Below are 17,500 nucleotides of genomic sequence, written 5' to 3'. Positions count from 1 at the left end.
ATCACTTATTTTTAAATGCCAAAAATTTTATGTGCAAGTTAATACCAATTGTATTACCATTTGAACGTATATTAGACTTCGATAAACCTTATTGATCCACGAGGGAAATTGTTCCACACAGTATAGCTCAGTTACAAAGGATGGAAAGGGTAATGCAGGTAAAAAGTGTCAGGCTTGGGTTGTGGATGTTTGTGCTTCCTCGATGCAAGGATGATGTGGGACAAGTCAGGCATGAAGTACATGGTTGTTTATTTAATAAACAAGAAAAAGCGCTCACAATGGAGGAAGAAACTTGGCTAAACAGTACAAACGTGAAACAAAAACACCTGCTCGTTGGCATGAAAGACAATTTAACTATAAACTTAAACAGCACGATGGCAAGACTAAAGACATGAAACAAAATAGTACACTGTGGCATAAATATATAAACTTACACGGCATGGAACTGTGGACGAGGACGTGCAGGTTTGAACAGCATGGGTAGGGTGCGTGCGAGTGTGAAGATCCCAGCCGTGTAAGTTTATATATTTATGCCACAGTGCACTCTTTTGTTTCATGTCTTTAGTCTTGCCATCGTGCTGTTTAAGTTTATAGTTAAATTGTCTTTCATGCCAACGAGCAGGTGTTTTTGTTTCACGTTTGTACCGTTTAGCCAAGTTTCTTCCTCCATTGTGAGCGCTTTTTCTTGTTTATTTGTTTATTAAATAAACAACCATGTACTTACATCATCCTTGCATGGAGGAAGCACAAACATCCACAGCCCAAGCCTGACAGAAAGATCCTGGCACGAAGACAAGAAAAAGAGTGACTTAAATAGTTGTGATGATTAGTGAAAACAGGTGAGGCTGACAACAGGTACGTGACATGACAGGTGAAAAGTAAGGAGTTGACATGGTAACAAAAACAAACCAGGAAGTGAAAAAACAGAACAAGAGTCCAGAAAACAAAACAAAACATGATCAAACATGAGATCATATTTACAGACGTGACAAAAAGTAGATTAAAAATGTACCATCATAGCAACATAAAATAACATGTAATATTTACATATTATCTAATAACTACTGATATATTTTATATCAATCAATCAATATTTATTTATATAGCCCTAAATCACAAGTGTCTCAAAGGGCTGCACAAACCACGACATCCTCGGTAGACCCACATAAGGGCAAGGAAAAACTCACACCCAATGGGACGTCGGTGACAATGATGACTATGAGAAACCTTGGAGAGGACCACATGTGGGCAACCCCAAAGGGGAATTTTTTTTTTTTATATATTTCCAAATTACATTTCACCTGTAAGCTCCTTCTTTTTTTTTCCACTTGGTTTTTTTTTTTTTTTTAATAGTGAAGTGAATTATATTTATATAGCGCTTTTTATCTAGTGACTCAAAGCACTTTTACCTAATGAGAATCCAATATCTAAGTTACATACATGTATATAATATACCAGTATATATTATACGGTATATAATATCTACTGATATATTTTATAAAATATATAACTGTTACCATGTACAATATTACAGTTTTTGCAAAACTAAGGGCAGCATAAAATAGGGAGCAGATTGTTTTGCTTCTATCAAAGTACTTTATTTTGAAATGTTGAATCTAACACATGGGTGTCAAATTTGGCCCGCCTTGTAAATTAATTTGGCCCTTGAGGCAATATCAAATTAACATTAGTGCTGGCCCGCCGGTATTATACAGTTGCATTCACCACTAATACTCATACTTGCCAAACCTCCCGATTTTCCCGGGAGACTCCTAAAGTTCAGTGCCCCTCTCGAGAATCTCCCGGGGCAACCATTCTCCCGAATTTCTACCGATTTCCACCCGGACAACAATAATGGGGACGTGCCTTAAAGCGTTCTCTACAACCTGTCGTCACATCCGCTTTTACTCTATACAAGCATGAGTGAATGCAAGGCATACTTGGTCAACAACCATACAGGTCACACTGAGGGTGGCCGTATAAAGAACTTTAACACTGTTACAAATATGCGCCACACTATGGAACCACACCACACAAGAATGACAAACATTTCGGGATAACATGCGCACCGTAACACAACATAAACAAAATACCCAGAACCCCTGGCAGCACTAACTCTTCCGGGAAGCTACAATATACACCCTCCGCTACCACCACTATTAAGATGATCAAGTTATATAAGCGTTGTTTTTTCCATATTCAGTGTTAAAGCAAACTGAGCAATAATTAATGTTTAATTTGTGCACTTTTTCTTGCTACTTCAAGACTTGAATGCTTGTTTTATTCATTATTGTTATTTTACTTTCAAATGTATTTTTAGCCTGTGAAAAAAGTTGATTTTGATATTTACCTAAGAAGGCTGCGAATAAAAAAAAGAGGCATTCAATTTTTATTTAAATTTCATTTGATTTTTCAATTATTATTATTAATATTATTATTAGAGGTGGGCAAATTAATGCGTTAATTACGCGTGAACTCATCAATCTATTAACGGCGACAATTATTTTATCGCACATTTGCGTATGTTGTTTACATGCTTTTATTTTGTTAACGCCTTTTCTTAACAAGATGGCGTCGCCCGGCGTGGAGGGGCTCTTGGTAAAGATGGAACATTTGGCAAAAATACCGGACAATTCTACAAATTTCATGGCTGGCTTACAGCGTGGTCACTCCGGGATCACTTACGACCGCCAGACAATTTTAATATTGCTACTACGGATAATTTGATCAAAACTTCCCTAAAACAGCCCACTACCTATAATATAGGTTTTTTAAACATAAGATCCCTGATAAAATGTTTTTTTTCTGCTGTTACCTCAGAAATTGCCTGTTCAGATGTTATGATTATGGCTCAGAGATTTGTATGTAGATTATATTTATTTTCCATAACAAACAGGATAACTTAAATACCCTGGCAGTGGCAATAAGCTTAAATGTTTGTATTTACATTTTTTCAGTTGATTTTCATCAAATATGCTATTTAACTGCTACTGTTTAACAAGGACTGATTTAAATTGTGTTTGCACAACAAATGTTTTGGCGCTTTTGTTCATGTGGGAGAATATTCCAATAAAGGTGCACTACACACTACTTTTGAATTCATTATTGGGCTTTGCGTATACAATGCAGTTAATCGCGATTAATCGGAGAAATAGTGGGATTAACTCCGATTAAAATGTTTAATCTTTGCCCAGCCCTAATTATTATTATTATTTGAAACAGGATTTTGCATGTCACCATAAAGTTATATAAGTCTTGCTTGTTCAATATTCAATGCAAAACTTTTTTGGGGTCCCTATTAAAAGGTTAATTTGTTCAACCTTGGCCCACCGCTTTGTTCAGTTTTACATTTTGGCCCACTCTCTATTTGAGTTTGAGACCCCTGATCTAACATAAATAAAAAATGTTCAATGAAAATGTATCCTAACTTGTAGCATTGATTTCTAGTTTATATTCTTGTATTTTCTGCTGCTAATGAAAGGTGCCTGATTGCGTCTAAAGAGATGCTACCTTCTCATTGGTCCTCTTCCAGAAGCATCCCATGAGGAAGACGATGGAGACGGGGGGCTGCAGGTTGGTGCTGATGGCCTGGATGTAGATGAAGAGCTGCCCGCCCTGACTGGCTTGCACCACAGGAATCCACAGGATGGACGCCACCACCAGCACCAGCACAAACACTCTAGCAGGTGTTCCAAAAAAATCACTTCTGCTCAATTTCCACAGGAGTTTTTGGTGTCCAAAATGAAGGCTCACCTGCCCACGATCATCAGCTCCCACTCGGAGGCGCTGGAGCGGAAGGTCTTCCACAGGTCCATGGTGAAGATGGTGCTGGCGCTGTTAAAGATGGAGGTGAGCGAGGAGACCAGAGCGGCGATCATCACCGCCATCATCAGACCTCGTAGACCTGAGGGACGTAGGAGCAGCTTTTAGAGCCCGAGAAGGCCCAACACATACTTGCCAACTTTGAGACCTCCCATTTCGGGAGGTGGGGGGCGTGGTCAGAGGGGAGGAGTATATTTACAGCTAGAATTGACCAAGTCAAGTATTTCATATATGTATGTATATATATATATATATATACACACACACACACAGTATTTAGTCAGCCAGCGATTGTGCAAGTTCTCCCACTTAAAATGATGACAGAGGTCTGTAATTTTCATCATAGTTTCCATAGTGTTTCCACCCCCATGCTTCACAGTAGGTGTGGTGTTCTTGGGATGCAACTCAGTATTCTTCGTCCTCCAAACACCACCAGTTGATTTTATACCAAAAAGTTCTATTTTGGTTTCATCTGACCACATGACATTCTCCCAATCCTCTGCTGTATCATCCATGTATCCATCTTGGTATAAACTCAACTCCTCGTGTTTGGAGGAAGAAGAATACTGAGTTGCATCCCAAGAACACCATACCTACTGTGAAGCATGGTTGATTGATTAATACTTTTATTAGTAGATTGCACAGTACAGTACATATTCCGTACAATTGACCACTAAATGGTAACACCCGAATAAGTTTTTCAACTTGTTTAAGTCGGGGTCCTTGTTAATCAATTCATGGGGGTGGAAACATCATGCTTTGGGGCTGTTTTTCTGCTAAGGGGACAGGACAATTGATCCGTGTTAAGGAAAGAATGAATGGGGCCATGTATCCTGAGATTTGGAGCCAAAACCTCCTTCCATCAGTGAGAGCTTTGAATGCTTGACCAAATACTTATTTTCCACCATAATTTACAAATAAATTCTTCAAAATTCCTACAATGTGAATTCCTGGATTTTTTTTTCAAGTTCTGTCTCTCACAGTGTAAGTGTACCTATGATGAAAATTACAGACCTCTGTCATCATTTTAAGTGGGAGAACTTGCACAATCGCTGGCTGACTAAATACTTTTTTGCCCCACTGTATGTAAATATATATATATATATATATATATATATACATATATATATAGCTAGAATTCACTGAAAGTCAAGTATTTCATATATATACATATATAAAATACTTGACTTTCAGTGAATTCTAGCTATATATATATATATATATATAAATGTATTTACACATATACACACACATAACATTCATCTACTCATTGTTGAGTTAAGGGTTGAATTGTCCATCTTTCTCCTATTCTTTGTCACTATTTTTCTAACCATATGCATGTACAGTAGATGGCAGTATTGTCCTGTTTAAGAGTGTCACAACATTGCTGTTTACGACAGACAAAATGCTTTACGGTTGACGAAAACGTGACTGCTGTTGTTGTGTGTTGTTACCGCGCTAGGGAGGACGTTAATGAACCTGCCTAACAATAAACCCACATAATTGGGCAGACACTCTGTTTATATTGTGGGAAAGCGGACGTGAAAACAGGCTGTCCTCACTCAGGTCCGCATGGAGCTGGAGGGGGCGTAGCCTCCAGCTCTGCCTGAAATCCGGGAGAAAATTTGTCCCGGGAGGTTTTCGGGAGAGGCGCTGAATTTGAGGAGGGTTGGCAAGTATGGTCGAACAGGAAGTGGAACTAACCTGCGGGGAGCAACTCCATGACCAGTCTGACATAGGCGGTGTCCGTACATCCTACCGGGTTCCCGCAGATCTGCGTACACAACGCTGGGTCCGCACACGCCACATCGTCTGCAGGCCATGTTAGTAACACACTTTTTTAATAGAATACTGAAACTACACTTACAACTTTCTTCAAATGAATGTGACCTTATAATAATAATAAAATGAATGTGACGCTGACCTAACATGACCACCTCTTCCTGTACCGAGGAATCGACTATTTCCAAACCAGTAATCACATTTACATGACTCATTGAAAGTCACACCATGTTATCTTATTTCTCATCTTTCTTAGCAAAAAGATAGATTTGCTTTCTTCTTCTGTGCCGGCAGAAACACACCACAAGTCACACCTGGCAAATTAAGGCCTGCTGGACATTCCCAAATAATTATTTTAGATGTTTAATATGTAAAGTGTTGCTGCCATTATGATGTGTACTCATGTTTTCTAATGACCTCAAGTCTTCAACTATACTAAATCTTTAGATTTTAACTATTTTAGATGTTTAATATGTAAAGTGTAGCTGCCATTATGATGTGTACTCATGTTTTCTAATGACCGGAAGTCTTTAACTATACTAAGTCTTTAGATGCTTGGAATCTGCATGATATACTAGTTACTATGGTCATCTAATTAGTTACTATGGTCATCTAATGAGTTACTATAGTCATCTAATGAGTTACTATGGTCATCTAATTAGTTACTATTGTCATCTAATTAGTTACTATGGTCATCTAATCAGTTAGTATTGTCATCTAGTTAGTTACTATTGTCATCTAATTAGTTACTATGGTCCTCTAATTAGTTACTATGGTCATCTAATTAGTTACTATGGTCCTCTAATTAGTTACTATGGTCCTTTAATTAGTTACTATGGTCCTCTAATTAGTTACTATGGTCCTCTAATTAGTTACTATGGTCCTCTAACTAGTTACTATGGTCGTCTAATGAGTTACTATGGCCGTCTAATTAGTTACTATGGTCGTCTAATTAGTTACTATGGTCGTCTAATTAGTTACTATGGTCCTCTAATGAGTTACTATGGTAATATAATTAGTTACTATGGTCATCTAGTTAGTTACTATGGTCATCTAATGAGTTACTATGGTCATCTAGTTAGTTACTATGGTCGTCTAGTTAGTTACTATGGTCGTCTAATTAGTTACTATGGTCATTTAGTTAGTTACTATGGTCATCTAGTTAGTTACTATGGTCATCTAATGAGTTACTATGGTCATCTAGTTAGTTACTATGGTCATGTAGTTAGTTACTATGGTCATCTAATGAGTTACTATGGTCATCTAGTTAATTACTATGGTCATCTAGTTAGTTACTATGGTCATCTAATGAGTTACTATGGTCATCTAATGAGTTACTATGGTCATCTAATGAGTTACTATGGTCATCTAGTTAGTTACTATGGTCATCTAATGAGTTACTATGGTCATCTAATGAGTTACTATGGTCATCTAGTTAGTTACTATGGTAATCTAAGTAGTTAATATGGTCATCTAATTAGTTACTATGGTCATCTAATGAGTTACTATAGTCATCTAGTTAGTTACTATGGTCATATAATGAGTTACTATGGTAATCTAATGAGTTACTATGGCCATCTAATTAGTTATTATGGTCATATAATGAGTTACTATGGTCATCTAATGAGTTACTATGGCCATCTAATTAGTTACTATGAATTGAATTGTATATTTATATAGCGCTTTTCTCGAGTGACTCAAAGCGCTTTACATAGTGAAACCCAATATCTAAGTTACATTTAAAGCAGTGTGGGTGGCACTGGGAGCAGGTGGGTAAAGTGTCTTGCCCAAGGACACAACGGCAGTGACTAGGATGGCACAAGCGGGAATCGAACCTGCAACCCTCAAGTTGCTGGCACGGCCGCTCTACCAACCGAGCTATACCGACCCGTTACTATGGACATCTAATGAGTTACTATGGCCATCTAATTAGTTACTATGGTCATATAATGAGTTATTATGGTCATCTAATGAGAAACTATGGTCATCTAGTTAGTTACTATGGTCATCTAAGTAGTTAATATGGTCATCTAATTAGTTACTATGGTCATCTAATGAGTTACTATGGTCATCTAGTTAGTTACTATGGTCATCTAATGAGTTACTATAGTCATATAATGAGTTACTATGGTCATCTAATGAGTTACTATGGTCATATAATGAGTTACTATTGTCATCTAATGAGTCACTATGGCCATCTAATTAGTTACTACGGTCATCTAATGAGTTACTATGGTCATCTAGTTAGTTACTATGGTCATCTAGTTAGTTACTATGGTCATATAATGAGTTACTATGGTCATTTAATTATTTACTATGGTCATCTAGTTAGTTACTATGGTCATCTAATGAGTTACTATGGTCATCTAGTTAGTTATGGTCATCTAATTAGTTACTATGGTCATCTAGTTAGTTACTATGGTCATCTAATTAGTTACTATGGTCATCTAATTAATTACTATGGTCATTAATTAGTTACTATGGTCATCTAGTTAGTTACTATGGTCATCTAATGAGTTACTATGGTCATCTAATTAGTTATTATGGTCATCTAATGAGTTACTATGGTCATCTAATGAGTTACTATGGTCATTAATTAGTTACTATGGTCATCTAATTAGTTACTATGGTCATCTAGTTAGTTACTATGGTCATCTAATTAGTTACTATGGTCATCTAATTAGTTACTATGGTCATCTAGTTAGTTACTATAGTCATCTAGTTAGTTACTATAGTCATCTAGTTAGTTACTATGGTCATCTAATTAGTTACTATGGTCATCTAGTTAGTTACTATAGTCATCTAGTTAGTTACTATAGTCATCTAATTAGTTACTATGGTAATGTAAGTCACAGCAGCTCAGACAAGGTACCAAGCAGTGTGGGTGGGGAGTGTTTCCACAGAGTGTTTCCAGAGCCTGAAATGTGGGTGTCAGGGGAAAAACGCGGAAGGACATTTTTACAAGAAAGTTCTAAAGCTTAATGATATCACATATTAATGATATATCACATATTAATGATATATCACATATTAATGATATATCACATATATCAGATAGTAGTTGGGTTTTAGTTTTTTACTATTCTTGTTCATATTTTGCTGTGTTTGTTGCATTTTTGTTGTCTTTAGCTTGATTGTAAAATATGTGGATGGAGGAGGGGTACAGTGATGTCATATGTTGTCAATATACAGTGTTTTATCCTTCATAGTAAATATTGTAAATCCCACATTCTTTACTTTCATGTACATTCTGGGTGTCTCATTCAGTGAAAAAAGTAAAATTCCATTCTGTTTTTTTAAGGAAGTCTGTTATAACTTTTTTTTTAGCATTCAATCAGAAATTGAGGTTTTGTATTAGTCTTCCTAAAAATCAAAATGTTCCTCTAAATTTGGACTATAGTAACTAGATGACCATAGTAACTAATTAGATGACCATAGTAACTAATTAGATGACTGTAGTAACTAATTAGTTGACTGTAGTAAGTAATTAAATGACCACAGTAACTCATTAGATGACCATAGTAACTCATTAGATGACCATAGTAACTAATTAAATGACCATAGTAACTAATTAGATAACCATAGTAACTAATTAGATGACTATAGTAACTATTTAGATGACTAGTAACTAATTAGATGACCATAGTAACTAATTAGATGACTATAGTAACTATTTAGATGACTAGTAACTAATTAGATGACCATAGTAACTAATTACATGACCGTAGTAACTAATTAGATTACTTTGATAAGCAATTAGATGACCATAGTAACTAATTAGATGACGATAGTGACTAATTAGATGACCATAGGGACTAATTAATTGACCATAGTAACAAATTAGATGACCATAGTAACTAATTAGATGACGATAGTGACTAATTAGATGACCATAGGGACTAATTAATTGACCATAGTAACAAATTAGATGACCATAGTAACTAATTAGATGACGATAGTGACTAATTAGATGACCATAGGGACTAATTAATTGACCATAGTAACAAATTAGATGACCATAGTAACTAATTAGAGTACCATAGTAACTAATTAGATGACCATAGGGACTAATTAATTGACCATAGTAACAAATCAGATGACCATAGTAACTAATTAGATGACTATAGTAACTAATCAGATGACCATAGTAACTAAATTGATCACCATAGTAACTAGTATTTCATGCAAAAGCACAGATTCCAAGCATCTAAAGACTTAGTATAGTTAAAGACTTCTGGTCATTAGAAAACATGAGTACACATCATAATTGCAGCTACACTTTACATATTAAACATCTAAAACAAGTATTTGGAATCAAAAAGCTTCAGGGGCCACATGTGGACCCTCGGCCTTAATTTGCCCAGGTGTGACTGCACACACTAAAAGCAAGTAACACAAATACAGAGAATTTGTAATCAATAGCTGAAAAAAAAAGCCATTATTCTCACTTTTTGTGAGCAGCTAAACTGTAACTACGATGTCATGTTTAAAAATTAGTTTTCTAAAGTAACTTTCACTGCTGAAATAAAAAAATGAAAAAAAAAACTCCCACCTGTGTAAAGTATCCTGCTGATCATCCCGGGCAACATGATGGCGAAGAAAGGCAGGAGCTTGAGGTAAGCTGCCAGCAGGGAGCCACCTTTGGCATGAGTCAGCGTCTTGGCGGCCAGAGAACGCTGCACGATCACCTGAGCAAAGTATGAAGTACAAAACCCCAAACAGTGAAGTTGTCACCTTGTGAAAATGCTAAATAAAAAGAGAATACAATGATTGGCAAATCCTTGTCAACTTATATTCAATCAAATAGACTGCAAAGACGAGATATTTCATGTTCACACTGAGAAACTTACATTTTTTTTTTGCAAATAATCATGAACTTTAGAATTTAATGGCAGCAACACATTGCTAGAAAGTTGTCACTGGGGCATTTTTACCACTGTGTTACATGGCCTTTCCTTTTAACAACACTCAGTAAAGGTTTGGGAACTGAGGAGACACATTTTTGAAGTGGAATTCTTTCCCATTCTTGCTTGATGTACAGCTTAAGTTGTGCTATTTTATATTGCTCCACACATTTTAATTGACTACAGGCAGGCCAGTCTAGTACCCGCACTCTTTTACTACGAAGCCACACTGTTGTAACACATGTCTTGGCATTGGTTTGCTGAAATAAGCAGGGGCGTCCATGATAACATTGCTTGGATGGCCACATATGTTGTTCCAAAACCTGCATGTACCTTTCAGTATTAATGGTGCCTTCACAGATGTGTAAGTTACCCATGCCTTGGGCACTAATGCACCCCCATACCATCACACATGCTGGCTTTTACACTTTGTGCCTAGAACAATCTTGACGGTTCTTTTCCTCTTTGGCCCAGAGGACACAACGTCCACAGTTTCCGAAAACAATTTGAAATGTGGACTCGGACAACTTTTCCACTTTGCATCAGTCCATCTTAGATGATCTCGGGCCCAGCGAAGCCGGCCGTGTTTCTGGGTGTTGTTGATCAATTCCTTTCGCTCTGCATAGTAGAGTTTTAACTTGCACTTACAGATGTAGCGACAAACTGTAGTTACTGACGGTGGATTTTTAAAGTGTTTCTGAGCCCAGGGGCGGCATGGCGTAGTGGGTAGAGCGGCTGTGCCAGAAACCTGAGGGTTGCAGGTTCGCTTCCCACCTATTGACACCCAAATCGCTGCCATTGTGTCCTTGGGCAAGACACTTCACCCTTTGCCGCTCACACTGGTGCATGAATGATGAATGAATGATTGGTGGTGGTCGGAGGGGCCGTAGGCGCAAACTGGCAGCCACGCTTCCGTCAGTCTACCCCAGGGCAGCTGTGGCTACAGATGTAGCTTACCACCACCAGGTGTGAATGAATGATGGGTTCCCACTTCTCTGTGAGCGCTTTGAGTATATAAGAATAGAAAAGCGCGATATAAATCTAATCCATTACTATTAATATTATGTGGTGATATCCTTTACACACCGATGTCACTTTTTGATGCAGTACCATCCGAGGGATGGAAAGTCACGGGCATTCAATGTTGGTTTTCGGCCTTTCTCCAGAAATTCTGAACCTTTTGATGATATTACTGACCGTAGATGGTGAAATCCCTAAATTCCTTGCAATAGCTGGTTGAGAAATGTTCTAAAACTGTTGGACAATTTGCTCAGGCATTTGTTGACAAAGTGGTGACCCTTGCCCCGCCCTTGTTTGTGAACGACTGAGCATTTCATGGCAATAATGACACCCGCCTGTTCCCAATTACCCTGTTCACCAGTGGGGTGTTCCAAATAAGTGTTTGATGAGCATTCCTCAACTTTTTCAGTCTTTTTTGCCACTTGTGCCAGCTTTTTTGAAACACATTGCAGGCATCACATTCCCAATGAGCTCGTATTTGCAAAAGATAAAGTTTACCAGTCGGAACGTTTAGTATCTTGTCTTTGCAGTTTGGTGCTCACCTGATCCGAGCACCAGTACCACATGGAAGGAATGGACATGCCCACGATGACGCCGGGCCACGGGAGGTCAGAGGTCACAGGGTCTCTAAATATGTGGAAAGCGTCCTCTCGAGGGATGCCACACGTGGAGTTGGGCACGCGCACCGACGGGATGGCGTTGGGGTAATCTCTCATCAGAGCGTTCCAACCTCCCACCTCGAAAAAACCTGAACGCCAAAATGAGGAAATAGGAGGGTCCACTTACTGAAGTCCATGTCATGTGAAGGTCCACTTACTGAAGTCCATGTCATGTGAAGGTCCACTTACTGAAGTCCATGTCATGTGAAGGTCCACTTACTGAAGTCCATGTCATGTGAAGGTCCACTTACTGAAGTCCATGTCATGTGAAGGTCCACTTACTGAAGTCCATGTCATGTGAAGGTCCACTTACTGAAGTCCATGTCATGTGAAGGTCCACTTACTGAAGTCCATGTCATGTGAAGGTCCACTTACTGAAGTCCATGTCGTGTGAAGGTCCACTTACTGAAGTCCATGTCGTGTGAAGGTCCACTTACTGAAGTCCATGTCATGTAAAGGTCCACTTACTGAAGTCCATGTCGTGTGAAGGTCCACTTACTGAAGTCCATGTCGTGTGAAGGTCCACTTACTGAAGTCCATGTCATGTGAAGGTCCACTTACTGAAGTCCATGTCGTGTGAAGGTCCACTTACTGAAGTCCATGTCATGTAAAGGTCCACTTACTGAAGTCCATGACATGTGAAGGTCCACTTACTGAAGTCCATGTCATGTGAAGGTCCACTTACTGAAGTCCATGTCATGTGAAGGTCCACTTACTGAAGTCCATGTCATGTGAAGGTCCACTTACTGAAGTCCATGTCGTGTGAAGGTCCACTTACTGAAGTCCATGTCGTGTGAAGGTCCACTTACTGAAGTCCATGTCATGTAAAGGTCCACTTACTGAAGTCCATGTCGTGTGAAGGTCCACTTACTGAAGTCCATGTCGTGTGAAGGTCCACTTACTGAAGTCCATGTCATGTGAAGGTCCACTTACTGAAGTCCATGTCGTGTGAAGGTCCACTTACTGAAGTCCATGTCATGTAAAGGTCCACTTACTGAAGTCCATGACATGTGAAGGTCCACTTACTGAAGTCCATGTCATGTGAAGGTCCACTTACTGAAGTCCATGTCGTGTGAAGGTCCACTTACTGAAGTCCATGTCATGTGAAGGTCCACTTACTGAAGTCCATGTCATGTGAAGGTCCACTTACTGAAGTCCATGTCATGTGAAGGTCCACTTACTGAAGTCCATGTCATGTGAAGGTCCACTTACTGAAGTCCATGTCGTGTGAAGGTCCACTTACTGAAGTCCATGTCGTGTGAAGGTCCACTTACTGAAGTCCATGTCATGTGAAGGTCCACTTACTGAAGTCCATGTCGTGTGAAGGTCCACTTACTGAAGTCCATGTCATGTAAAGGTCCACTTACTGAAGTCCATGTCATGTGAAGGTCCACTTACTGAAGTCCATGTCATGTGAAGGTCCACTTACTGAAGTCCATGTCGTGTGAAGGTCCACTTACTGAAGTCCATGTCATGTGAAGGTCCACTTACTGAAGTCCATGTCATGTGAAGGTCCACTTACTGAAGTCCATGTCATGTGAAGGTCCACTTACTGAAGTCCATGTCATGTGAAGGTCCACTTACTGAAGTCCATGTCGTGTGAAGGTCCACTTACTGAAGTCCATGTCGTGTGAAGGTCCACTTACTGAAGTCCATGTCATGTGAAGGTCCACTTACTGAAGTCCATGTCATGTGAAGGTCCACTTACTGAAGTCCATGTCGTGTGAAGGTCCACTTACTGAAGTCCATGTCATGTGAAGGTCCACTTACTGAAGTCCATGTCATGTGAAGGTCCACTTACTGAAGTCCATGTCGTGTGAAGGTCCACTTACTGAAGTCCATGTCGTGTGAAGGTCCACTTACTGAAGTCCATGTCATGTGAAGGTCCACTTACTGAAGTCCATGTCATGTGAAGGTCCACTTACTGAAGTCCATGTCATGTGAAGGTCCACTTACTGAAGTCCATGTCGTGTGAAGGTCCACTTACTGAAGTCCATGTCGTGTGAAGGTCCACTTACTGAAGTCCATGTCATGTGAAGGTCCACTTACTGAAGTCCATGTCATGTGAAGGTCCACTTACTGAAGTCCATGTCGTGTGAAGGTCCACTTACTGAAGTCCATGTCATGTGAAGGTCCACTTACTGAAGTCCATGTCATGTGAAGGTCCACTTACTGAAGTCCATGTCATGTGAAGGTCCACTTACTGAAGTCCATGTCATGTGAAGGTCCACTTACTGAAGTCCATGTCATGTGAAGGTCCACTTACTGAAGTCCATGTCGTGTGAAGGTCCACTTACTGAAGTCCATGTCATGTGAAGGTCCACTTACTGAAGTCCATGTCATGTGAAGGTCCACTTACTGAAGTCCATGTCATGTGAAGGTCCACTTACTGAAGTCCATGTCGTGTGAAGGTCCACTTACTGAAGTCCATGTCGTGTGAAGGTCCACTTACTGAAGTCCATGTCATGTGAAGGTCCACTTACTGAAGTCCATGTCATGTGAAGGTCCACTTACTGAAGTCCATGTCGTGTGAAGGTCCACTTACTGAAGTCCATGTCGTGTGAAGGTCCACTTACTGAAGTCCATGTCATGTGAAGGTCCACTTACTGAAGTCCATGTCGTGTGAAGGTCCACTTACTGAAGTCCATGTCATGTGAAGGTCCACTTACTGAAGTCCATGTCATGTGAAGGTCCACTTACTGAAGTCCATGTCATGTAAAGGTCCACTTACTGAAGTCCATGTCGTGTGAAGGTCCACTTACTGAAGTCCATGTCATGTAAAGGTCCACTTACTGAAGTCCATGTCGTGTGAAGGTCCGCTTACTGAAGTCCATGTCATGTAAAGGTCCACTTACTGAAGTCCATGTCGTGTGAAGGTCCACTTACTGAAGTCCATGTCGTGTGAAGGTCCACTTACTGAAGTCCATGTCATGTGAAGGTCCACTTACTGAAGTCCATGTCATGTGAAGGTCCCTCACTTACTGAAGTCCATGTCATGTGAAGGTCCACTTACTGAAGTCCATGTCGTGTGAAGGTCCACTTACTGAAGTCCATGTCATGTAAAGGTCCACTTACTGAAGTCCATGTCGTGTGAAGGTCCACTTACTGAAGTCCATGTCATGTGAAGGTCCACTTACTGAAGTCCATGTCATGTAAAGGTCCACTTACTGAAGTCCATGTCATGTGAAGGTCCGCTTACTGAAGTCCATGTCGTGTGAAGGTCCACTTACTGAAGTCCATGTCATGTAAAGGTCCACTTACTGAAGTCCATGTCATGTGAAGGTCCACTTACTGAAGTCCATGTCGTGTGAAGGTCCACTTACTGAAGTCCATGTCGTGTGAAGGTCCACTTACTGAAGTCCATGTCATGTGAAGGTCCACTTACTGAAGTCCATGTCATGTGAAGGTCCACTTACTGAAGTCCATGTCGTGTGAAGGTCCACTTACTGAAGTCCATGTCATGTGAAGGTCCACTTACTGAAGTCCATGTCGTGTGAAGGTCCACTTACTGAAGTCCATGTCATGTGAAGGTCCACTTACTGAAGTCCATGTCGTGTGAAGGTCCACTTACTGAAGTCCATGTCATGTGAAGGTCCACTTACTGAAGTCCATGTCGTGTGAAGGTCCACTTACTGAAGTCCATGTCGTGTGAAGGTCCACTTACTGAAGTCCATGTCATGTGAAGGTCCACTTACTGAAGTCCATGTCATGTGAAGGTCCACTTACTGAAGTCCATGTCATGTGAAGGTCCACTTACTGAAGTCCATGTCGTGTGAAGGTCCACTTACTGAAGTCCATGTCATGTGAAGGTCCACTTACTGAAGTCCATGTCATGTGAAGGTCCACTTACTGAAGTCCATGTCATGTGAAGGTCCACTTACTGAAGTCCATGTCGTGTGAAGGTCCACTTACTGAAGTCCATGTCATGTGAAGGTCCACTTACTGAAGTCCATGTCATGTGAAGGTCCACTTACTGAAGTCCATGTCATGTGAAGGTCCACTTACTGAAGTCCATGTCATGTGAAGGTCCACTTACTGAAGTCCATGTCATGTGAAGGTCCACTTACTGAAGTCCATGTCATGTGAAGGTCCACTTACTGAAGTCCATGTCGTGTGAAGGTCCACTTACTGAAGTCCATGTCATGTGAAGGTCCACTTACTGAAGTCCATGTCATGTGAAGGTCCACTTACTGAAGTCCATGTCATGTGAAGGTCCACTTACTGAAGTCCATGTCGTGTGAAGGTCCACTTACTGAAGTCCATGTCGTGTGAAGGTCCACTTACTGAAGTCCATGTCATGTGAAGGTCCACTTACTGAAGTCCATGTCATGTGAAGGTCCACTTACTGAAGTCCATGTCGTGTGAAGGTCCACTTACTGAAGTCCATGTCGTGTGAAGGTCCACTTACTGAAGTCCATGTCATGTGAAGGTCCACTTACTGAAGTCCATGTCGTGTGAAGGTCCACTTACTGAAGTCCATGTCATGTGAAGGTCCACTTACTGAAGTCCATGTCGTGTGAAGGTCCACTTACTGAAGTCCATGTCATGTAAAGGTCCACTTACTGAAGTCCATGTCGTGTGAAGGTCCACTTACTGAAGTCCATGTCATGTAAAGGTCCACTTACTGAAGTCCATGTCGTGTGAAGGTCCACTTACTGAAGTCCATGTCATGTAAAGGTCCACTTACTGAAGTCCATGTCGTGTGAAGGTCCACTTACTGAAGTCCATGTCATGTGAAGGTCCACTTACTGAAGTCCATGTCATGTGAAGGTCCACTTACTGAAGTCCATGTCATGTGAAGGTCCACTTACTGAAGTCCATGTCATGTGAAGGTCCACTTACTGAAGTCCATGTCGTGTGAAGGTCCACTTACTGAAGTCCATGTCATGTAAAGGTCCACTTACTGAAGTCCATGTCGTGTGAAGGTCCACTTACTGAAGTCCATGTCATGTGAAGGTCCACTTACTGAAGTCCATGTCATGTAAAGGTCCACTTACTGAAGTCCATGTCATGTGAAGGTCCGCTTACTGAAGTCCATGTCGTGTGAAGGTCCACTTACTGAAGTCCATGTCATGTAAAGGTCCACTTACTGAAGTCCATGTCATGTGAAGGTCCACTTACTGAAGTCCATGTCATGTGAAGGTCCGCTTACTGAAGTCCATGTCATGTGAAGGTCCACTTACTGAAGTTCATGTCATGTGAAGGTCCGCTTACTGAAGTCCATGTCATGTAAAGGTCCACTTACTGAAGTCCATGTCATGTGAAGGTCCACTTACTGAAGTCCATGTCATGTAAAGGTCCACTTACTGAAGT

The 17,500-nt window shown here is 40.2% G+C and overlaps 1 protein-coding gene and 1 long non-coding RNA gene across 2 annotated transcripts in view; one reads left to right on the top strand and one right to left on the bottom strand.

Annotated features, from left to right (window-relative positions):
• LOC133541688 (uncharacterized) overlaps window positions 1-4,883 on the top strand; it is a 21,800-nt gene extending 16,917 nt beyond the window's left edge. The window contains exon 5 of the long non-coding RNA XR_009803949.1: window positions 3,533-4,883. This is a non-coding gene — a long non-coding RNA (uncharacterized LOC133541688). The remainder of the gene's footprint in view (window positions 1-3,532) is intronic.
• LOC133541687 (sodium/myo-inositol cotransporter 2-like) overlaps window positions 1-12,256 on the bottom strand; it is a 29,133-nt gene extending 16,877 nt beyond the window's left edge. Inside the window, exons 1-5 of the mRNA XM_061885230.1 lie at window positions 12,071-12,256; window positions 10,157-10,292; window positions 5,527-5,634; window positions 3,754-3,904; window positions 3,511-3,679 (exon numbers count right to left, since the gene is read on the bottom strand). Of these exons, the coding sequence (XP_061741214.1) occupies window positions 3,511-3,679; window positions 3,754-3,904; window positions 5,527-5,634; window positions 10,157-10,292; window positions 12,071-12,244 (738 nt within the window). The 5' untranslated portion in view covers window positions 12,245-12,256. The remainder of the gene's footprint in view (window positions 1-3,510; window positions 3,680-3,753; window positions 3,905-5,526; window positions 5,635-10,156; window positions 10,293-12,070) is intronic.
• Window positions 12,257-17,500: the final 5,244 nt, after the last annotated feature.

This window comes from Nerophis ophidion, linkage group LG23 (assembly GCF_033978795.1).
Source record: "Nerophis ophidion isolate RoL-2023_Sa linkage group LG23, RoL_Noph_v1.0, whole genome shotgun sequence".
NCBI lineage: Eukaryota > Metazoa > Chordata > Actinopteri > Syngnathiformes > Syngnathidae > Nerophis > Nerophis ophidion.
Note: the sequence above shows the minus strand (reverse complement) of the source record. Positions and strands in the feature narration are given on the sequence as shown.